Below are 23,123 nucleotides of genomic sequence, written 5' to 3'. Positions count from 1 at the left end.
CCCGGCTGCTCCACTTCGGATCCAGCTCCCTGCTAATGCGCCTGGGAAGGCAGCTGAAGATGACCCAAGTGCTCGGGCCCCTGCACCCACGTGGGAGACCCGGACGGAGTTCCTGGCTCCTGGCTTCTGCCTGGTTCAGCCCCAGCCATTTAGGAGGTGAACTAACGGATGGAAGACCTCTCTCTCACTCTGCCTCTGTGATGCTGCCTTTCAAATAAATAAAATACATCTTTTTTAAAAAAAAAAAAAGAGGGATAATCACAGAAGAGTTTGAGAGTGAACTGTGAACACTTGTTATTTATTTATTTATTTTTTAAAGATTTATTTGTTTACTTATTTGAAAGAGTTACACAGAGAGAAGGAGAGGCAGAGAGAGAGGTCTTCCATCTGCTGGTTCACTCCCCAACTGGCTGCAAGGGCCGGAGCTGTGCTGATCCGAAGCCAGGAGCCAGGAGCCTCTTCCGGGTCTCCCACATGGGTGCAGGGGCCCAAGCACTTGGGCCATCTTCTACTGCTTTCCCAGGCCACAGCAGAGAGCTCGATTGGAAGAGAAGCAGCCAGGACTAGAACCAGCGCTCATATGGGATGCTGGCGCTTCAGGCCAGGGCGTTAACCCACTGCGCCACAGCGCTGGCCCCGAACACTTTTTATTTTTTAAAAATCATCTAAGAATAGAAAAAAAAAGTCCGGAAAAATAAAGAAATCAGGGGCGGGCTTTTGGCACAACAGTTACCACTCAGGTTGGACTCCAAATCCCGTATCAGAGTCTGGGTTTCACCCCTGGCTCCAGCTCCTGATTCCGGCTCCCTGCTAATGCAAACCGCGCCAGGCAGCAGGTGATGGCCCAAGTACTCAGGTCCCTGTCACCCCCACGGGAGACCCAGAGGCAGTTCCAGCCTGGGCTTGGCTGTGGCAGGCATTTGGGGAGTGAACCAGTGCATGGGTGACTTCTGTCTGTCCCTCTCTGTGTCTCGCAGATAAATGAAATCCACAGTCAAAATTTAAAAAGCAAAAGGACCGTGGTTCTTAGCTGTTCCAAGCTTTCCGGGACTCTAGAAGTGGAGGGGCCCAGCCGGGGTGGTTTCTGGCGTGCCTGGGCTGATTTGGGGGGTAAAAGTCCGGGGAGGGGGGACAAGAGAAGTCCTTATTTCCCCATGGCCCCCGAGGGCCACCAGTGGAGGGCAGAGGGCGCCCCAGCGGCTGGCGCTGAGACCGGCTCTGTTCTGCCGTCCACAATGGCAGGATGCCCAGCTCAGCTCAGCTTCCCCCCTGCTCAGCTCCAGCAGGAACGTGCCCCGGGCGGGGCGGGGCGGGGCGGGGTGGGAGGTCGCGCAAGGCTGAGGGGCGGGGCAGGTCACAAAGGAGTCTTGGCAATGAGACTCAGCTCGCCCATCTTGATCGAGGACCCCCAGTGGCTGAGCTCTTCCCACAGCCCATTCCCGCAGCCTTGGCCGCCCGGGGGTCAGGTCCAACAGCTGCCCCCACTTCATCAGCGGCGCGGGGGCGGCGCTGTGGCGCACAGGGTTAAGCTGTGCTGCCTGCAAGCTCCTATCGGACGGAGCACCTGTTCAAGCCCTGGCTGCTCCACTTCTGACCCAGCTCCCTGCTAATGCACCTGGGAAAACAGCAGAGGGTGGCTCAAGTGCTTGGGCCCCTGCACCCTCGTGGGCGACCCGGATGCAGTTCCAGGCTCCTGGCCCAGCTCCAGCCATCGCAGCCATTTGGGAAGTGAACCAGCGGGTGGAAGATTCTGTGTCCCTCTCTCTCTCTAACTACCTTTCAGATAGAGACGCACAGGGACTTGGGGTGACCTTTAGTTGGAGCTTCTCAGCCTGGCGTGCGTGGGAGAGGGGGAGCCTCCCCAGGAAGGTGGCATCTGTCACTCTGCGAGGGCTTCCCAGCAGGGCCGGATCGCAGGCCCAGGCTCAGAGAGGTGAAGCCACTTGTCCGAGGCAGCACAGCTAGTGAGAGGCAGAGCCAGGAGGGACGCTGACGTTTCAGTGGGACACTCCCTGGCCCAGGACACGCTGAGACCTCTAATTACTGCTGTGATCCTGGGCAAGAAGAACCAGCCTGAGGTCACACAGGGAGCAGGAGGGACCAGGACTCCAAGCCCGGCTCTCCCACTGCTGGGAGGAGTGCCGAGGGGGGCTCTGGCTGTGAACTTGGGGAATCGCCTCCATGTCGGAGGGCCCTGAAGCTGGTGAGAAGCCAGTCCTAGGTCAAGTGCATCTCTAATACCCCCCTGCCCTGTCCCCCACCACAACCAAGAGCAGGCTTAGATCTGACAGGAGGCTCTCTCATTGGCCCCACGAGGGTCAGGAGCCCAGGTGAAGGTGGAGCAGTGGGCCTCCTGCTGTGGCGGGGCTCCCTGGAATGGGGAAAGGGCCCTGTGCCAGGCCACCTGTCCCTCCAGCCTGCTGGGCCTGAACAACACGGCAGTCCAGCAGTGGCTGAGCTGCACAGGCTGGGCTGGGCTGGGCTGTGGCATCTCTGAGTCACAGGGAAGGGGGGTGGCGGGTGACTCAGCCCCGGCCCACTTCCCCTCCTGCAAGGCTGGGCCGAGCTGTGTGTGACCTTGCAGGCCCTCCCTGCCTGGCACTGTGGTCCCTGGTGGATTCCCAGGGAATGGTTCCTTTCCGAATCCCAGCTCCCTGCACCCCAGCCTCAGCCTGGTCCCGCCCCTCACCCTCACACACAAAGGGGATGTTTCCCAGATGAATCTGGAACCTCAGAGAAGGTGGGTGGACCAGAGAGGGACAGCAGGGTCACCACCATCACTACTTTCCTCATTCCTGGCCCTGCCCACCAGGCTCCTGATCTGAAACCTCCCCAAAGGGAGCACCAGGCCCATTTCGCAGATGCAGAAACTGAGGCCCAGAGAAGGGAGGGCAGCTACCCAAGGCACACATGAGGCAGCAGAGCAGGATCAGGTCCCAGTCTCCCTATCATTTTTTTAATTTCATTTTTTATTTAAAGACAGAGAGAGAAATCGATCTTCCATTCACTGGTTCACTCCACAAATGCCAAGAACTCCACCCAGTCTCCCATGTTGGTGGCAGGGACCCAAGTACTTAGGCCATCATCGGCTGCCTCCCAGGGTGCACATCGGCAGGAAGCCGGAATGGGAGGCGGAGCCGGGCCTGAGCCTTAGGCACTCTGCTATGGGCTGCAGGCGTCCCAGGCAGCGTCTGACCTGCTGCACTTTCCCATCCGGGACTTTGACCAGGTGACCCCCTAGGTGAGGTAGCCAGGCCGGGGAAGGCCAAGAGGCCAGGTAAGCAAGCCGAGTGGGGCCAGCCGGCCAGGGAGGCTCTGGGCTAGCTCCAGGTGTGGGGACACCCACCAGAGGTTGTCTGCTGGAAGGCAGCCGTGCTCCCTGTAAGGCCCCGGGGCCAGCCCTCCCTCTCCCCTGAACCCCATCCCTCCTCCTCTGCACCCCCATCCCTGGGCATTCCACCCCTGCCCCGCCCCGCCCTTCTCTCTGGAGGAATCATGGGTTTGGGTTTGGACCATGACAAGGGAGGTGCCCATGGGGATCTGAAGGAAGTTGAGGCTGGGGGGTGGGGGGGTGGAGCCAAGGGGAAGAAAAGTGAGCCAGGAGCCCGGGGAGGCCCACGAGGGCCCGAGCCTGAGGGCCTTGTGGTCTGGGTAGGGAGCTCTCACTCTGTCCCTCCTCCAGAAGGTGTTTCCAGGGCCTGTGGCCTGGCTGGTGCGGGGCCGGGCTAGGGGCCAGCACGGCCTGCGGTGGCTCAGGGAGAATGGCCTGGTTCCGGCGACGGTGACACTTGGTGCGCCCTACATTCTCATGGCTGCTCCCTCCCCCCCAGGGATTCACACAGGTGTCCAAGCAAAAATAGTGTATTTGAGGACGGAAGACTCAAAACTGGCGGGCACCAGGGCACCAGCTGCCTGGGGTTGGCACCAATTACCCCAATTCCCGGCAGCGGGGGTGGGGGTGGGGGCAGCTGCCAGGAAGTCCTTCCCTGGGCCCCCTTGCTGCCTCCCCGACTCGGGGAAGGACTGTGAAATCTCCCAGAGTTGTCGCCATCATCATCATCATATAACACATGGAGGTTTACAAAGTGTGCCCAGTTTTCAGCGTAGCGCTTGATATCCGTCGCCAGAATCAATCCGACAAGGACAGCGACTGGGCCAGGCTGGGGCCCACCATCCAGTGGTGGGGGCGTCCGTGAAGGGGGCGAGGCAGGCTGGACGGGACGCACGTCTCTCTGGGAGCCCCCCATTGCAGCCTCCAAGGCAGCCCTCCCGGAAGGTGCCGCCCCCTTCCACGGCCCTGGTGGCGGGGACTGCCGGCCCTCTGCCTTTCCCACGGCCGCTGGCCAAGGTTGAGTTCAGGGTGGGTCCGCCCCAGGTCTCAAAGACCCTTGCCGGGCTTGTCTCTCCGCCACAGTCTCCAGCGGGATGCCCAGGAGGCCACGAACTCGCAGTTGTGGTAAAGGAACATTCCAGAAAGGGTGAGCGCGATGCCCACGTAGCTGAGGGCGCTGAGACGGCTGCCAAACAGGAGCCGGGACAGGACGAGGTTGCCCACGACGGTGAGGTTGCCCAGGACGTGGACGGTGAGGGCGGAGGTGAGGGCCAGCAGGGAGAAGCTGGCCAGGTTGTAGACCACAGACAGGAAGCAGCTGAGCAGGATGCAGGCCCAGAGGCGGGAGTCGGAGGCAGCGGGCGGCGGGGCCACCCCCGCCTCCAGCACCAGGGCGGCGCCGGCCAGCAAGCAGAAGCTGGGCAGCGAAGTGGCGTACAGCAGGGTCACCGCATCGAGCCTCTCCTCCTGCAGTAGGGCACCTGCAACAGGACAGAGGCCGTCAGCCCCGGGGCGCAACATGACAGAGGCCGTCAGCCCCGGGACGCTCACAGCCCCCGACTCCGCCAGCCCAGCGTGGCCCTCCAGCGGGTCATGCACCAGGCTCAGGCTGCCCAGACCCACGCTGCATCCACCCCCGACTACCAGCGCTTCATCTCCCTAAGCCTGGGTTTCCTCACCTGGAAGGCTGGGAAACAGGAAACCCTAAAAACAGGTAGCTGCAAGGTGGAAGACCTCTCTCTGCCTCTGCCTCTCTAACTCTGCCCTTCAAATAAATAATTTTTTTTTTAATGTAGCTTACGGAAAGCCATTGTACAGGTGACTGCTTACAGATGGCGCAGGAGGGAAGCTGTCAGTTTCCACGCCCACATCCCAAGACAAAGTGCCTGGGTTCAAGTCCTGGCTCTGCTTCCCATCCAGCTGCCTGCTCACCTGCAACTGGGAGGCAGCAGGTGAGGGCTCATGGAGTTAGGTTCCTGCCACCCACGTGGGGAGACCGGGATGGAGTTCTGGACCCAGTCCTGGTTGTTGTGGGCATTTGGAGAGTGAACCAGAGGATGCAAGATTTCTTAGGACCGGCGCTGTGGCGTAGCGAGTAAAGCCGTCGCTTGCTGCACCAGCATCCCATAAGGGCACCGGTTCGAGTCCTGGCTGCTCCACTTCCAATCCAGCTCTCTGCTGTGGCCTGGGAAAGCAGTAGAAGATGGCCCAAGTCCTTGGGCCCCTGCACCCATGTGGGAGACCTGGAAGAAACTCCTGGCTCCTGGCTTCAGATCAGTCAAGCTGCGGCTGTTGCAGACAATTGGGGAGTGAACCAGCAGATGGAAGATCTCTCTCTCTGCCTCTCCTTCTCTCTCTGTAACTCTGACTTTCAAATAAATAAATAAATCTTAAAAAAAATCAATCTTTCTCTCTCTCTTCCCCCCACCAACCTTGACACAAATAAAGCAGCCCACTGTTACTCATTTCAAGCCGATCTGCTTACGCTGTCCAAATAACGTGGAAAGTGCCACCTCCCCCAAAACTCTTGAGGTCTCCTTGGGTTCTTAACCCAGCTTGGAAGATCCTGCACCAACTACCCCAATGCCCCTTTATTCCCCACCCCCCAGGCCTTATCACACCCACCAAGACCCCACCCCCACCACAACAAAGCTCCAGCCTGCACAGTAGGGCCAGGCCAGCAAAGGGCCCCAACTCCATCACTTAATAACTATGCAGCCTTTACATTAAAGAGAGAGAGAGAGAGAGAGAGGAGGGCAGGCATCTGGCACCACAGTTAAGACCCCGTTGGGACACCTGCATCCCCTAATGGAGCACAAGTCCCAGCCCCATTTCGGTTTCCAGCTCCCCGCCAATGTGCACCTGGGAGGCAGCGGCGATGGCTCACGCAGCTGGGGCCCTGCCACCCACAGGGGGGCCCAGAGTGCCCAACTCCTGGCTTCTGGCCGTTGTGGACATTTAGGGAGTGATCCAGCAGGTGCCCAGCTCCTTCTACCTCTCTGCCTTTCAAACTAATAAAATCAAGTAACTAATTAATCTTAATTGTCTGAAAGCAACAAACTTCCTCTGCTGCTGACGCAGCGTCCTGCTAATGCGCAGCCTGGGACAGAGCAAGTGTAGCTTCCTGCCTATGTACGGCCTGGACACAGCAGTGGTGCTCACTTCCTAGGTCCCCCCATTCACGTGGGAGGCCCTGCTGAGCTCCTGGCTTTGGCCTGGCCCAGCCCTAGCTACTGTGGGCACTTGGGGTGTGAACCAGCAGATGGAAGATCTCTCTGTCTCTGCTTTTCTCTCTCGCTTTCTGCTTTTCAAACAAACAAACAAACAAATTCTCCTCTGTGATCACTGGGGAAGAGCCAGGAACAATTAGCATTGGCTCCGGGCTGGGCGGTCACCCACCGTTTATCCTGTTTGCCAGCAATACCGGGGCCTGTGGAGACGAACCCAGGGCCAAGAGGAAAGCGGGGCTCCTGCCACCTTTACCCAGGTGCTGTGTGCACCTGTGTATGCCGGTGCTCTGCCCAGCCAACTCCCGGAGGAGGCAGCGTGTCAGCCAGACCTCCAGGGGAAATGACCATGCTGGCAGGAGGGCAGCCAGTGTCAGTGTCAGTGGAGAGAGATGAGTAATCGCGAGAGCCCCCCCTCCCGCCCACCACGCCGAGCCACCATGCTTCTACTGACACAGACTTTCCCAAGAGCCCTGGGGACGCTTGCTCATAGGCTGTGTTGGAGAAGAGGAAATTTTCTTTCTTGCTCGATGTCTTTCCAATGTTTTGGCGTTGTTCTCTAGGCAACAATGCCTCCCGCCCAAGCCTTTCTAGAAATGAGCAGATCGGTGCAATTAGCCTGCTCCCCAGCTCCCAGTGGCCCCCCGCCCCCCGCCCCGCCCCGTGAGCTGCCTGTGGCCTGCACGTGCAAGGTGCCACCACAGGACGGCGTCTGGGTCTCCAGGTAAGCGTTGCTTTGGGCACGTTTCACCCTCAGCGAGGCAGCGGGCAGCAAGGCTCAAACGGCTGCCCTAGCCATCCTCTTGCACCTGCTCTACATCCTGCCCCACCCCCACCTCCATCCCCTGCAGCCCAGGGGCAGGACAGCAAGCCTCTGTCAGAGGTGAGTCACCTCCCGCTAGGGCCCCCCAGATGCCAGCTTGCCCTGGCTGCTCCCCTGCCAGCACCCCCAAACCCTCAACTTCATCCACAGCTGCCCTGCCTCTGCATAGGCCCAAGCCTCAGCCACACGCAGACAACAGCTGGCCCCTTGCTAAACCCTCACTCGGGGCTGTCCCAGCTTTGTCCTTCACGGGCTGGGTGACCTAAGGCCAAGTCACCCCGTCCTTGTGCGCAGGGGCACGTGTGGTGCTGAACACGGGGCCCGCAGCTGGCATCCCATATTGGAGTACCAGTTTGAGTCCTGGCTGCTCCACTTCCACTGCTAAGGTAGCTGGGAGATGGCCTGAGTGCGTAGGAGACCATGGTGGCTGGCACAATCCCGCCCACTCTGTTCCCGCTGCCTGGTACCCATCACCGACTTCCAGTCTCCTGAATTTTCCCTCTTGCTCTGCCCGCATGGAGAGCTGGGCATGGTGTGGACACCTCGTGAGGCCTCGCCAAGTGTTTACTGTCGTGCCTCCCTGCACCCCTGAGTGTGTGGACAGGGCTGGAGGCTGCTCTGACTCGGCGGGTACAGCTGAGAACTGGCTCTGCAGGCTGGCACCCTGGGGGCAGGAAGGCGGCATCACCCCTCTCCCCTGGAGCGCCCCCGGCTCTCCTCTGCCTGAACTCTTGTCCACAGCACCCACAGAGTCTGCTCTTAGCAAAGGAGCTGGTGGCAGCCATTTACACTCTAGTCTGAATCTGGCCCCAGGGCCTCTTCCGGAACCTTTGACAGTAGAAATCTCTTGCTCAAATCCCATCTCAACCTCCGGCTCCAGCCTGTTCCTCTCCTCATCTCTGCTAGGTGGGGCCTCCAGGCTCCCAGGCTCCCTCCTGAGCTGGGCAGCCCACCAGTGCACCACATAAGGTGCTTGGGCCAGGTGCTGGGGACAGGGAAGAGCCCCAAAGCCTGTCTCGTGGAACACGGACCAGGAACCAAGTGGCTCAAATACAGGGCACTCAGAGCTACGATGGCAGGGAGCTGAGGGTGCTGTGGGAGCCTGGAGCCAGCATCCAACCTGCCCAGGGGGCCAGAGAGTTCCGCCTTGGGAGGGGCTGGCAGAAGTGAAGGCACCTGCACGTCACTCGGCAGGCTGCGGTGCCCGGGAGCTGGGACCTGCCCCGCCTTGGGGCCCCGCCTACCAGGGTGCCACAAGCCACAAGCTCAGGTTTCCTGGGGCTGACTCACGCCCTGCCCTCGGCTGGCCCTCCCTCCGTGGAGCTCACTCCCCAGATCTCATATGGCCTGAGGGCATAAATAGAACCCAGGAGGACGGGGACAAGGCTTCTGGGTCCCAATGCACAGAGGCCAGGGCAGGGCTGACCTCCGGCCCCTCCCACCACCCTGGGACTGCTCAGTGTCCTTCCTCCTCCCAGGGGTCCCAGGATCTCAGAGCTGCGAGGGGGGAGACCAAGCAAGAGGCCCCCTCGGACCTCCCTCCCCGGGTCCAGATAGGGCCAGGATCTGCCCAAGGTCACACAATGAACGTGACAACAGCATGGCCGGAGCTCAGGCCTCACCTGACCCCGCGGAGTGGGCACCCCGGCCTCCCCCAGGTCTCCCTGGGGTTGAGACAGCCAGAGGGTGGGGGCCGTGACTCAGACGCCCCTCAGCAGTAACAGGCGGGAAGCCAGCCTCCACCCACCCTCAGGCAGAGGGAGGGATCCCGCAGGGGCTGGGCCTGGGGCCTCGCCCTAGTCCCCCCTCCTCAGAGCCCCTCAGAGCAGTCAGAGGTCACGGTCACGCAGACCAGCCTTCCAGGTTTTTTAGGAACCGTGTGACCTTGGGCCAATCATGGAGCCTCAGTCCCTTCATCTCTGGGATGGGATGAAGGTGCCTGTTGCCATGACAACCCAGCTGCGCCTGTCTCGCCAGAGTAAACACCAGCCCCTCCCGCTCTGAGTCAAACCCTGTGCCTTCCAAAGCCAGCTCCAGGCCTTGCCCTCCCCCCTCCACCCCAAGCCACACTTTCCGGTCCCACTATAGGTCTACAACCAGACACCACATCACTTGTACAGTGAGTGCCGACATTTGTCACTGGACACATGGCCCAGGACAAACCTCTCCCTGTCTCCATCAAATGGGGACGACCTGGGGCCATCCAGGGAACCAACGGGACAATAATGGAACCAGATCACTGTAGCGTGGGTGCCCAGGGCCGAAATTCTGGGGACCTGGAACTCACAAGCTGTCTCTGAGCCTAAGTGGCCTCATGTGTAAAACGGGGTAACAGCCACATCCCTCCCACCACGCCCCAGCCTCCCACCTCCTGTAGCCAACGACCCTCAACCCTCGTACTCACTCTGCTGCACGGACTTGAGCCCTCGAAGGCAGGTGGCAGCCAGCAGGAAGCCGCAGCCGGCAGGAGGTGCCTGGAACTCCCCGGCCAAGCTGCAGGCGGCCCCCAGGCAGAGCGGGCCCATGGCGGCAAACTGCAGCGGGTGGTGGCGGCGGCCAAGCAGCGCCGCCGACAGGGCCATGGTGAACAGCGGCGTGGTGGTGGTGGCCAGCTGCGCCAGGTCCAGGGGCACCGCGCTCAGGCCCACGTTGCCACAGGCCATCGAGGTGCCGAAGGTGAGGCTGAGCAGCAGCACGCGGCGGCGGGTGCTCCCGGGCACGGGGCGCTGGGCCCGCCAGTGGCACACCAGCGCCGCGGCCAGCATGTGCAGAGCCGACAGCAGCAGGGGCCTCCCGAAGCCATGCACAGTGAAGATCCACTTGTTGAGGCTGGACATGGTGGCTCCTGCCAGCAGCCACACCAGGGCCGCCACGGCCACCCGGGCCCCGCCAGGCTGCCCGAGGGCCTGGGGGCTGCCGGCCGACCCCTCAGGAGGTCCGGCCGCCCGAGAAGCGCCAGTGGCGGCCGCGGCCTCGGCGGAGGTCATCCTGCCTTCATGATGCTCCAGCGGACAGTGGCACATCCGCGCCAGCGGGGCTGGAGCAGGAGGCGGCTCCCCTGCGACCAGCTCCGGGCCACCAGAGCTTTGGGCCAGACCAGATCCCGCTGCCCTGGCCCCCGGGCCCGACTCAGACAGGTGAGGGCACAGCTCCCTGCGCCAGGCCGGGGCCAGCGGAGACCTGAGAAGCCGGTTCGCGGTCGTGGCTGCCGGGATGCCGGGCTCGTCGGTGGCCAAGCCTGGCCTAGTCAGGGCCAGGCACCTCCTCCCGGGCGAAGTCTCCACTGCCCTGTGCGCCCAGGCCCACGCCAGGCGCTTGGATGGAAGCCGCTCTCTTGTCTCCTCTTCTGTTCCCAGGCGGCTGGAGAGGGGCGAATCCGGACCTCCGGACCTGCTGCGTGCTCAGGCCGTGCGGAGGCCTCCTGATCCGGCCGGTCCCGGCTCCGCGCAGCGTTCGGGCGGTGCGGCTAATGGGCCGGCCTGCGCTCCGGCCGGTACCAGGCGGCGAGCTCGGCTCGGCTCCAGCACAGCCTGCGCTCCAGCGTCGGGTCCCGGCTGCTCCGGCTGCGGCTGCGGCTGTGGCTTCGGCTGCAGCTCCCGCCCGGCTCTACCCCGGCCCAGCCCCGCGCGGGCGCGGCCCCGCGCCCTCGGCCCCGCCTCCGCCGCCCCCGCCGCCGCCGCCTCCCGCGCCCCACCCGGAAAACTGGGCGGAGCTCCAGGCCCCGTCCCTGGCCGGCCCCGCCCCGCGCAGCCCGCTCGCCCCGCCCCGGCCGCCTGGCATTTCCCGCAGGCTCCTCCTCCGCCCTGCCCCTCTGTCCATCAGGAGGCCCGCTCGCTGGCGCAGTGGAGACCCCCCGTCGCCGTCCGTGGGGGCCAGGCCCCTCCCCACCCAGCGCCCAGGCGAGCCCCCACAAAGGACAATGTATAGTGCTGAAGATCTTCAAGGAGCAAGGCATCGGAGAGGGGTCCCCAAGCCCCCAGCCCTGGACCACTTTCGGATCCCCCTGGGCTCCGGCCACCATTATCTGCTGGGACCTCAGCATCCAGCAGAGCCGGAGCCCGGACCCTGAAGCCCCCACCGTCGCCCCTTCCTAGCCCCAGCAATCTTCCCTTCGCCTCCCAGCCCAGGGGGGCGACCCCACCCCCACCCCACCCCCGGCCCACAGAGCAAAGCTGAATCACCAGGATCACCCACAGCCTGCGGCGGCCCCTGTCCCATCCCCTGGGCACTGGGAGCTGACTCATAGCTGGCCTTCCTGGGGTCCACCCTCTGCCCTCAGCCCTAGCAAGACACGAGCCTTGGGCTGGGGGTCGGAGCAGCTGCCACTGAGCCCTCGTGCCTTGTCTGGGCCTTGGTTCTCCCATCTGAGGAGCGCACGCTCTCAGAGCTGGGGGTCGGGCTCGCCTGGAGCAGGACAGGTCGGCCTAGATTCCAGGATCCCTGGCCTCTCTGAGCTCTGGAGTCCAGGTGCATAAAGATCTAGGCCCAGAACTGGCCACGTGCCCTTTTCCTGTCATCGAGATTCCCCTGCGGAAGATTCTGCCCACTGGGACGTGGCTCGCCCCTCCTGGTCTGCAGGCTGGAGGACCGAGCCGCAAAGGGGGACCGCTTAGCCGGTCCTGCGGCGCCCTCTGGTGGCCATGCGGTGGAATAGCCTCAAGAGCCTCCTAGCCTCCCTGCTGAGTCAGACGCTGGAAACCGAGGGTGGGCCCAGGAATCTGGATTGTCACCTCTCATGCCTGCTGAAGGCCGCAAAGCACTGTTGACGACCCCAAAATGCAGGGGAGGGGGTGCAGACAGAAGGATTTGCAGGCTAAGGACTAAACTATAGGGACTTTTTTTTAATGGGGGCATTTAGAAGCAAGGTTGTAGGGGGGAAACTGAGCCAGCCAAGGGGGTAGCCCACTCCCCCACTTCTTGTAGAGGAGAAATTCAACCTCTCCATATGGGTGACATTGGAAAGGGGAGGGCGGATTTTGTCAGTTTTCCAGTACCACCCAGGGGGCGGCCCCCTCCTGCCCTGCGGGGGGCCAGGGGGCCAGGAGGAATTGAGTTCATGGCTCCCATCTTCGGCCCTGGCCGCGCCCTGAACCACTGCAGGCATCTGGGGAGTGAACCCAGCAGACTGGAGCTCCCTGCCATGAGATAAGTAAATAGATAAGAATTCTAGAATCCAGGTGTTGACTTTGTACCAAGGGGTCTTGGAAATGCCTGTGGAAAATGCATCTCATGACGAAAACCATGCCTGGATTTCCAAATGCTTTACACCAAAATTAACTCCTCTTTCAATTCCATGTGTCCGCGAACGGTCTGAAGTCCCCTTGTATTTGGCTTCCTGGAACTTCCAGGTAGTCCTTGGTACAAAAGAATATTTTCACCTCCCCTTCCCCCTGGCTGCCCAGGCCTGAGTATCTGGGGCTGGCACTCCAGGAAGACGCACGGGTCTGTCTGCCCCACTTCCCAGGCACAGGGGCCCCAGCCCCCTGGTGTCATCCACCAGGCCCCCTTCCTGACCTCCTTGGGCCCAGCCCCACTTCCGAGGGGACAGCACAGAGCCCCAGGCTCTCGCACACACAGGGTCCCCACATCCTGGCTCCCGAAGCCTGACTGGGACCCTAACAGCAGCGAGACCCGACCCTAGGGCCCTGGGCCTCGCGTGAATCGGGGCTCTGAATCGCGGAACCCCAGGTTCCAGTGTTCTGGTGGAGCAGCAGCAGGGCACCCCAGGCCAGGTCTGTCGGGCTCCTAAGCCAGAAGCCTGCTCCCCCCCATGCCTCAGAGAAAGCTCTGGCACCTTCCTCCCCTCCCGCCCGGGGCACCTCGCCCTTCTCTGCTCCCGGTTCCTACACTGGAGGCAGCAGGACACCACGGCAGGTGCACGGACAATCAATGCTTTAATCACTTCCAAGGCGGGCATCGGGTGCCACATGGCCAGCTCTGGGGCTGCCACTTCCGACAGCGGAGTGCAGATCTGGGGTTCCCCAACTCAGAGCGGCGGTACTCACGACACCGGCAGTCACCACGCTTGTCCTCCTCCTCCCAAGGAGCCCGAGATGCTTTCGTGCCCTTCAGATGCTGGCGTGGTCTTCCCGGGAGGCGCGCAGGGCCACGCTGGGCCAGACCTGGGCCGACGGGCGTCCTGGGGAACATGCTTGCTCCCTGCTCCAGGGTGAGCCTCTGCATGGGCCTTGGCTGGCGTGGTGGCCGGGGTGATCCAGTGACATTTCTCCAAGTGCACAGGACGTGGCAGCGAGGTCGGGGCCCCACACTGAGGACATGGGGAGGGAGGCCTGGAAAGCCCGGGGGGTGTGCGAGGCGGCCTCGGGGCTACCAGCTGACCAGCCTCAGCTCGAGGGTCTCCCCGTCCTTGGGTCTGTAGTCAGCGATCCCTGTGGAAGCAGAGCAAGGGCGCTTAACACGGTGGATCCGAGCCCTGGACCTCATCTTCCCCACCCCCACCCTGAAGCCTGGGAGGTGCAGTTTGTTGTTGTCTTAATGTATTTGGGAGAGAGAGAGCGTCCATCTGCTGGTTCAATCAGCAAATGCCCACAACAGCTGGGGCCGGGCCAGGCTGAAGCCAGGAGTTGGGAGCTCAGTCCAGGTCTCCCAGGGTGGGTGGCAGGGACCCAGACACCTGAGCCATCCCTGCTGCCTCCCACGGGTGCGTTGGAAGGACACTGGAATCGGGAGTGAAGCTGGGACTTGAAACGGGCTCTCCAACGTGGGCTGTGGACGTCCCAAGTGGCCGCTTAGCCAGTGTCAAATACTGCCCCCAGGGGGTGGGGGTGGGGGGTTTCTTTTTCTCTGGAGGTGCTGTGGTCGGAATGTCTGCTGCTCCCCTCCCCCACTCAGGTGGAAACTGAGCCCCCGGGAGTGGGGGGTGTTAGGCTCAGGGTGGGCCTTTGGGAGGTGCAGGGTGGAGCCCTCGCGGATTGGGGTCGGTGTCTTTGTAGAAAAAGGACCCAGAGAGTCCCCTTGTGCCTTTCACCGGGTGGGCACACAGCGAGAAGGGGCTATCTGTGAGCCAGGACTGCGTACCTTGGTGTTCTGAACTTGGACTTCCCAGCCTACAGAACCATGAGAAACACGGTTTCCAGTGCCGCCCAAACGTAGAAAGGCAGGAGGGAGCCAATGACCTCAACTCCCAGCCACCGTCCACCCCCAGGAAGGCAGAGGAGTGACTCCCACGGTCGGCTGGTTTGGGACCACTGAGCCAGGCAAGGGTGGCCCAGGACTTCCTTGCGCCTCCCAGGAATGGGTGCCTGCTGGACCTGGGGGCGGAGATGTGGTAATAGGGGTAGAACTGCCCAGGTCTGCCTCATGTTCCATCCATCCGGCTCTCATCCTAAGCCGCAACCTCTGGCCCAGGTCATCATCCATGATGGAGACCAGATTCGGGGTCTCCATCGCCGCCCCTTTGTCTGACATCTCCATTTGTTCAGAACACAGGCAGGAAACAAGAATGCTTCTCACTGGGCTCCCTCAGAGAGGAAGTCCCGCCTTCCTCAAAGCACCTGGCAGGAAGCCTGATGCCTGGTAAGTGCCCCGTGGACGTTCCAGGGTGTGCAAGTAGCAACAGGAAGAACAGATGACCTGTCGGAGGCCACCCAGTGTCAGGGCCGATGCGCAAGAAAGCTCTCACAGCCGGAGGCATAAGGACTTCTACAGGTCTGACAGCACTTGACACGTGGTGGTCCATCCATCCCCCACCCCCACCCCCGACGCCCCAGATGCAGCAGCCCAGCCCCAGGATTGAGCCCTGGGGCCTGCTCCACTCGTGGTCGCCTCTTCCCCCAGTCACTGGTGCCGTCAGAACCCTAGCAACAGGCATGGGTCCCGGCATGCACGTGAGAAGCCAGCAGTGGCTGAGGGACTGGGAGACTAGGTTCCTCAGTCACGGAAGGAAGCAGCCCCAGGAAGACACGGGAAGAGGAAGAAGCCACAAGGAAAGGAGAACGGAGCCACGTGAGTGACAAGGAAACGGGACCGGAGCCCTGGCTGCAATGGTCCTGGAACTCTCGCCACCTCTGAGTCCGGTCCCAGGAGCCAAGGGATGTCGCGTGGTGGAAAGAACTTTGCGCCGTGAGTTCTGTTCTTTGCAGCCCAGAGCACCCTTCTGTATCTAGCAATCCACGCGGTGACTACAAAGAAAGATCTACACAGGCTGATGTGGAGAGATGGCCACAAACATAGTAAGAATGAATACGGTTGCAAAACAGTAAGTGTGCGGGCTAGCATTTGAAATCCTCGTACAAACACAGGAGAAGCACGTGGGGTAGGTGCTGCACTTAGCAGTTGAGTTGTCGGATAGGATGCCCACATCCCGCACAGGAGGACTTGGGTTCAATGCCTGCCTCAGACTCCTGACGCCGGCTTCCCACAGATGCAGTCCTTGGGGGGTTCAAGGGCTTAGGTTCCTGCCACTGAGGTTGGGGGCACAGACTGAGCTCCGTCTCCCAGCTTCGATCCTGACCCCCTTAGGGTAGATGGGGAGTGAACCAGCAGATGGGAGTGCTCTCTCTCTCTCTCTCTGTGCACCTATCTGTCTTTCTGTATCAAACGAATCAAGAAAATCAAAATTCCAGGGCTGGCACTGCAGTGCAGCAGGTTAAAGTCCCAACCTGCAGCGCCAGCATCTCACATCCCATAGGGACGCCAGTTCAAGTCCCGGCTGCTCCTCTTCCAATCCAGCTCTCTGCTATGGCCTGGGAAAGCAGTGGAGGATGGCCCAAGTCCTTGGGCCCCTGCACCCACATGGGAGACCTGGCAGAAGCTCCTGGCTCCTGGCTCCAGATGGGCTCAGCTCTGGCCGATGTGGCCATTTGGGGAGTGACCCAGCAGATGGAAGACCTCTCTCTCTCTCTCTCTCTCTCTCTCTGTAACTCTGTTTTAAATAAATAAATCTTTTTTTAAAAAGAATATGAAAATTCCATTTTTTTAAAAAAGCATGTAAAATATGTCACTAATAGCTCTACAGTCACTCAATCTGAGTGATATTTTAGACATTCAGTTAAAAGAGATATTATTAAGATTGGTTTCACTAACTAGATTTTAAATTACACATGTGACTGACACTTCCTTCCTATTGATAGAGAAACTATGGCTCCTTTAATTTTTTTTTAAGGTATTGTAAAGTGTTTCTGGAAGAAATTATACCAAAAATTAAAAGAAGTTATTTCTAGGTCCTGAATTACAGCTGATTCTCACTTTCTTCCTCTTTTAATCGAGCTGATTTCCTGGAGTTCCCACAATTGCTTCCAAGGAAAGGGCTCTGCATTCTGTTAAATCGATTAAGTGCACCCCTGAGCATCAAAGGTTTGTATGAGGCGTGGCCCAGGCCGGTGCGGGGGAAAGCTGGGGTGAGGGGTGCAGACTTGCCCGGGGGTCAGGTTGGGGTAGGGACAGCTCAGGGGTGACCCAGGCCGGTGCGGGGAAAGCCGGGGTGAGGGGTACAGACTGCTGGGGGTGAGGCTGGGGTAGGGACAGCTTGGGGGTGGCCCAGGCTGCACTGGGGAAAGCCGGGGTGAGGGGTGCAGACTTGCCCGGGGGTCAGGTTGGGGTAGGGGACAGGTCCGGGGGTGGCCCAGGCTCACCTTGCAGCAGAGGGGTGTCGGGGGCTCGGAGGAGCTGCCAGAACTCACGGTCCCCAGCCACTTTTCCCATCACGGAGGTCAGGTAGGGGCCTGACAGGGAGGCCTGTGTCTCAAACCTGCAGAAGAGAAGGGGAGCCAACTGCTGTTCCGGGAGAGGAAGAGGAGCTCAGGGACCCCGCAGACAAGTTCTGCCCTTCCTGAGCCACCTCCCCAGGGGGCCGCGGGCCTCAGCTCTGCCCGCCTCCTCTCCAGTCCCACTGATACATCCTGCGCTGACCGCGGCCATGGACTCTGTCTCAGTCTGGATGTGGTTTGTCCCCAGGGGTGAATCTGGAGGCCTGGTCCTCCGTGTGGGGGTGTTGAGGTGGTGGAGCCCAGGGAGAGGGGCGGTCCCTGGGGTGCTGCCCTCAGAGGTAATAAGTAGTAGTGGGTGACATCATGGTGGTGTGTTTGCAAGAGGGAGCAGTTGTGGGATGACGCAGGACGCCAAAACGCAAGGGCAGGGGCCGCAGCAACGCATGCCAGCAGGTGCAGGTGATCTCCACCTCTGCCGGGGGCCCCCGGGGTGGCCGTGGCCTCCTCTGACTCTGCTGCGGCCCTGCAGCCAACCCCGCCGAGAACCGAGATGCGCTGAACAGTGAAGGGAGTGCTCAGGCCAGGGGAGGGGCGGGGAAGTCAGAGCAGCCTGCACAGACTCAGGTCCAAGGGCGCCTCAAATTTGAGGGGGTGCTGAGAGCACACGGCTCGCCCTGCACTGGCAGCTGCACCTGCCCCTCAGCAGACGGTCCCTATTTGCGTAGGTCTATTCTTTACAGAAAGGCCTTTGCACGTAATAAACATATAGAAGTCATATTATAAATGGAGCAACTTAACCTGAAGTCTGGGAACATTTTTGTCTTTTAAAAGGGTCTTTCCAAATATCTGAGATCTGTTGGCCTGGATGACCCCAGGTGGCAGGCACTCAGCTTCTCTGTGCCCTAGTCCCCAGGAGCAACACGTCCATCTTAGGTGGGTGTGGACAGGGCCTCGTCCTCAGGGCAGATCTCGGCCCGAGAAGCAAGTTTAAGGTCACTGCCCAGCCTCCTCTGCACCAAGATATCAACGCTAAAAATTCTGATCCTTAGGAAAGCCAGCCTGGGTGGAGCACTCCACTCTGTATGTGCCAGCTAGCTCCTGCACCCACAAAAAGCCGGTGCCACCGTCTGCACATGGCCTGGACTCTTGGGCCCCTCACACAGGCCCCAGGAAGAGACGAGCACGTGGGATGCCCTCACTGAGCTGCGTGTCCGTCCGTGGCTCTGCCCCCTGGCTGGACAGCGCCAGAGCTGGGATTCCAATGCAGCGGCTCTGTCTCCCGAGCCTGCTCGCTTGGTGACAACTGGCCCACGGCTCTGTTGCCATGACAGCACGGGCGAAAAAGGAGTTGGGCCGTTGTCTCTGTCCCCTGTTCCTTCCCCTGTTTTAGGCACGCGGGGTTTGGAGGGGTGGAGGCTGGGAAGTGGGGAGAGGGGCCTCACGTGAATCCTCCAGTCTCACGGGCCAGCTTCAGGACGTCTTCCAAAGAGGACCCGGCGAGGACAAAGAGTGATCGCTCGTAGGGCGGCAGGACACTGGGGACCCTCAGCGAGACGGTGATGATCTCTGGGACTTCGCTCAGTGAGGGCGCCTCGCTAGCTGGGACCAACGTGACTGTGGCGGGGAGACAGGGCAGGCAGCTGGCGTCAGGACACACAGCCCAGCTGGGGGTCCCCTTCTTCCCCTCTGGGCCCCGTCCTTCCACGGGTTCTCAGCTCACTGAAAGCCAGCACCACCACCATCTGCTCAGCTGAAGCCTGGGGCCACCCCGGCTCCCTGTCCCTCACCCCTGTGTCCCTGTCCCCCACACCACCCAACGCCAGGCCCTCCACTGACTTCTCTGACACCAGTGTCCCCCGGTCAGCCACACAGCACTGCAAAGGCTCATTCTAGAACAGGCACTTGCTCACCACTCCCCTGTCACCGCTGAGGGTCTGTTTCCCACCCCCCTGCCTGCTCATTCTCCCAAACCCTACTCTTTTGCAAGACCACGCCCCCCAGTTCTTGTCACCCCCATGCCTGTGTTCTGCTGCCTTCTGTTCCGCTCCGCCCACCCTGCCCTCCTGTCTACTGGCACCTCCCACTCACCGCCCCTCTCTCAGACGCAGCTGATTCAAATTCTGATCACAGTTTCTCAGACTCAACCAAGATGTGCCTCTCTCTCTCCATCCATCCATCCATCCATCCAACCATCCATCCATTCACTGAGACATTTCTGCCCTGGGTATCACATAAGGGGCCCACCCAGATCTCTCCATTTGTGGTCTTTTCCTCCCCACACTGTGAGCTTCTAGAAGCCCAGCTGCTGTGTCCCACGCACACCCACAACCTCGTGCTGACTCAGCAAATCAGAGCAAGCCACCTCCCCTCGCTGGGCCCCTCAGGCGTCCACGCGCGCTCGGCAGACGAGAGACAGCTGTGCTTCCACCAAAGGCGCCCCTACCTCTTGGTGCCTGGCAGTCTGGGAAGATGAGGTCCACGTAGGTCTTATGGTTCAGGACAGGCAGCAGCTGGGAGATCGTGACCACGTTCTGGAAGGCTCCGTCCTGCAGGCTGGCCAACAGAGCAGCCCTGGCCTTGAGGCACGCCGCGCCCAGCTGCACCCCGGACACGGGGGAGGCCATCAGCAACTGGGGACAGAGTGAGGAAGGTGCGGAGGAGGCAGGTCAGCCGGCGTGCACTGGGTCTTACAGCCAAGCCTTCCAGCTCCTGCTAAGTCCACTCCCCACTGGCCCCGAGGGCTCCAAGGGCCTCCTCCTACCTGCAGAGCCAACGGGGTGCTGTAGACATTCCCGAAGTGGCCCTCGGGGGTCTGGGCCCCCAGAATCTTCTCCCGTGCTGTGCCGATGGCCATGCTGATCCGTTGTTTCTGATCCGGGTTCAAGTTGAGGCGTTCCAGACAGGTGAAGGCCAAGCCTGCCATGGCCACCGTATCTAGAGGAGACAGGGCCTGTGACGAGCTGGACAGTCAAGAAGGCCAGGCAGAGCAGGGCCTTGGGGGTTAGCCACGGAAGGATTGAAGGAGGGAGACTGCTGGTCAGATCAGCTTGGGGCACCAACTCAGCCTGGTTTGTCCAGGGTCTTGCTGCTATGGCCACTCCAAGTCCTACACCCGGGAAACCCTTTGGTCATCAGAGGACTGATTTGGTTGGTCACTCTACTCCCTGGGGGCTAGAGGTTGGTGAGGGTGACTAGGGGAGGAAGGCCAGAGAGGGCTGCATCCTATACTGCTTGTTCCCAAACCTGGCTGCACACTGGATTCTCCCAGGGAATTCTTTTAAAGATTTATTTATTTATTAGAGAGGCAGAGAGAGAGAGAGAGAGAGAGAGATATCTTCCATATGCTGGTTTACTCCCCAGATGGCCACAACAGCTGGAGCTGTGCTCATTCGAAGCCAGGGAACCAGGGGCCTCTTCTGGGTCTCCCATGTGGGTGCAGGGCCCAAGCACTTGGGCCATCCTCCACTGCTTTCCCAGGCCACAGCAGAGAGCTGGATGGGAAGTGGAGCATCCGGGACTTGAACCAGTGCCACCTACCACTGTAGGTGGCGGCTTTACTTGCTACGCCACAGCACCAGCCCTGGGAATTTTTTTTAAACATTCTTTTTTTTTTAATTTGAAAGTCAGAATTACAGAGAGAGAGCGATAGACAGACAAACAGTGAGATCTTCCATCTGCTGGTTTGTTCCCTCAGATGGCCCCAATGGCCAGGGCAGGGCCAGGCTGAAGTCAGGGGCCAGGAGCTTCCATGTGGGTGGCAGGAGCCCAAGCATTTGGGCCCTCTTCCACAGCTCTTCCCAGGCATATGAGCAGGGAGCTGGATCGGAAGTGGAACAGCCAGGACTTGAACCAGCACCCACATGGGATGCCAGTACCACAGTGGCAGCTTAACCTGCTACAATATAACCCCGGCCTCTCCCAGGGAGTTTTAAACCAAGAGATGCCTGGGTTTGTCCCTAGCTAATCTGATTTGACTGGCACAGGGAGATGTCAGGGCGCTGGAGCTATTTAAGCCTTTCCCTCTCCTTCAGATGGTTTTCTTTTTTAAGAGCTATTTATTTTTTATTTCCTTGAAAAGCAGAATGACAGTGAGAGAGAGAGGGACATAGAGAGAGATCTTCCATCTGCTGGTTCACACCCCAGATGGACACAAAAAAACAGGAGCCAGGAGCTTCTTCTGGGTCTCCCACGAGGGTGCAAGAACCCAAGCACTTGGGCCATCCTCTGCTGCTTTCCCGGGTGCATTAGCAGGGAGCTGGATCAGAAGTGGAGCAGCTGGGACCTGCACTGGTGCTCATGTGGGATGCTGTGATGCCAGCGTTGCAGGCAGTGGCTTCATGCACTGAGCCACAACGCCAACCCCTCCAGCTGGCTTCAGTGCATCCACAGCGGGTTTTCTACAGGCCTCTGGGGTAGAAGAAGCTCCCTGCTGGCTGGGGCCCTATCGCATGTTTTGCTCTGGGCACCTGCCCTCCCCTCACGTGCTCCATCCTCCGCCAAGCCTAGGTGAGGCCCATACACATAGCGCATGAACATCAGGCCCAGGAGAGACCTTGAATCACAGTGATCAGAAATGGAGATGGAGGGGGCCAGCGTTGTGGCATAGTGGGTAGAGCTGCAGCCTGCGGGCACTGGTTCATGTCCACTTCCAATCCAGCTCCAAGTGATGGCCTGGGAAAGCAGCAGAAGATGGCCCAAGAGCTTGGGCCCCTGCCATCCACATGGGAGACCCAGAGGAAGCTCCTGGCTCCTGGCTTTGGCCTGGCCCAGTCCTGGCTGTTGTTGTCATCTGAGTAGTGGAAGACTGACCTCTCTCTCTCTCTCTCTCTCTCTCTCTCTCTCTCTCTAACTGTGGCTTTCAAATAAATAAATCTGAAAGGAAGACAGAAATGGAAGTGGAGGCCCCTGGTCACACAGTGGAAGCAATCAGACTGCAGGTCTCAGGCCTCCCAGTTAGTGTGACGACAAGGTCACAGCACGCAGAGCCTTCTCCACGCCGGGCGCAGGGCAGGGCCCTTTGCCTGTCAGTCATCCTTCATGGAGACGTTGCTGGGAGGTCATTCCCACAGTGAGCGAGTGATGGGCCATGGTCAGGACCTCAGCCCAGCCCCACGGCCCCACACGGGGCCCTCAGCCCTTCACTGCATGGTGGTGCGGTAAGCAGGGATCCCAAAGAAAGGGGAACGTGCAGCCAGGACACGGAGACCCTCAGCTGGGGCTGGGGCTGAGCGCGCGCCAGTCGGGCCTCGGCAGGCTCTGGCTCACTCACCCACGGAGAAGTGGCCCCGGTGGAGGTGCTGGTCATGTTCCACGGCGTACAGGAGCTTGCCCACCACGTTGTCAGGGACCCGCTTCTGGTGGACACACAGGGCCAGGATGCTGAGGCCGTACTGGTAGTAGCTGGTGTGGGGGTGGCCCTTGTGATCGTGACCTGGCAGGGAGAAACGCGGGGTGTGGGCATCGTGCTGCGCCTGAGGGGCGGCCTCCCTGCCCCGTCCCAGCAACCAGCCCCATCGGCACACGGGACCCCACGGCCTGCACCTCCCAGCAGCCGCCTCTGGGCCTGGGACCCTTCACAGCCTCCACCGGCACTCGTGCCCGCCGAAGAGGCTTGCCGGGGCTGTCACGTGCTGGGTCGCGTCAGGGGGCAGAGGAGTTCGCCGAGAGGTGGAAGAGCACGTTAGGAAGGCGGGTGGTCAGGGCAGTCAGTGTGGCCGAGCATCACCCGCTGTGGGCTGCAGGAAAGGGTGGCTCAGGCACGGCCACTGGAGCAAACACAGCCTCTCGGTGGAGAGGGAGAGGGCGGGATGGAGGCGGGGAAAGAGCGCCCTCCCCCAAGCTCTGGTCCTCACCAGACTCCCAGCTCCCCGCCCCGGCCGCTGGCGAACCCTCACCAATGTTCCTCTTCTCTTCCTCCAGGAACCACTTGAGCTGTGAGACCAGCCTGTCCCCCTTGCGGCCCCCGACGAACTCGCAGTTGGCTCTGAGGGCGAGCAGGTAGAGGGCCAGCTGGCCCATGGAAGGCTTGGCCTGGCAGTCGCTGGTGTCGTCGCCGGAGGCCGAGCTGGGGAAAG

General features: G+C 60.8%; 2 protein-coding genes across 9 annotated transcripts in view; both read right to left on the bottom strand.

Annotated features, from left to right (window-relative positions):
- Positions 1–242: 242 nt before the first annotated feature.
- On the bottom strand, positions 243–11,058 carry SLC35E4 (solute carrier family 35 member E4). 2 transcript variants are annotated; one of them, XM_017349591.3, is made up of 2 exons: positions 9,786–11,058; positions 243–2,895 (listed from the first exon to the last, which is right to left on the bottom strand). In XM_017349591.3, the coding sequence occupies exons 1-2, from the start codon at positions 10,402–10,404 to the stop codon at positions 2,732–2,734; spliced, it is 783 nt and encodes a 260-aa protein (XP_017205080.1). In that variant the 5' UTR covers positions 10,405–11,058; the 3' UTR covers positions 243–2,731. The 2 variants fall into 2 exon arrangements, with proteins under 2 accessions (XP_017205080.1, XP_002719741.1); XM_002719695.5 differs by lacking the exon at positions 243–2,895 and adding an exon at positions 3,846–4,812 and having other exon boundaries at positions 9,786–11,044.
- A 2,198-nt stretch (positions 11,059–13,256) lies between these two features.
- Positions 13,257–23,123, bottom strand: part of TCN2 (transcobalamin 2) — a 34,747-nt gene continuing 24,880 nt past the window's right edge. For all 7 annotated transcript variants that reach the window (XM_070065826.1, XM_070065828.1, XM_070065825.1 and 4 more), the window contains 7 exons: positions 22,944–23,113; positions 22,319–22,480; positions 19,811–19,983; positions 19,493–19,679; positions 18,492–18,663; positions 16,975–17,090; positions 13,257–13,770 (listed from right to left, as the gene is read on the bottom strand). In XM_070065826.1, coding sequence (XP_069921927.1) covers positions 13,709–13,770; positions 16,975–17,090; positions 18,492–18,663; positions 19,493–19,679; positions 19,811–19,983; positions 22,319–22,480; positions 22,944–23,113 — 1,042 coding nt within the window. In that variant the 3' untranslated portion in view covers positions 13,257–13,708. The remainder of the gene's footprint in view (positions 13,771–16,974; positions 17,091–18,491; positions 18,664–19,492; positions 19,680–19,810; positions 19,984–22,318; positions 22,481–22,943; positions 23,114–23,123) is intronic.

This window comes from Oryctolagus cuniculus, chromosome 21 (genome assembly GCF_964237555.1).
Source record: "Oryctolagus cuniculus chromosome 21, mOryCun1.1, whole genome shotgun sequence".
Lineage (NCBI taxonomy): Eukaryota > Metazoa > Chordata > Mammalia > Lagomorpha > Leporidae > Oryctolagus > Oryctolagus cuniculus.
Note: the sequence above shows the minus strand (reverse complement) of the source record. Positions and strands in the feature narration are given on the sequence as shown.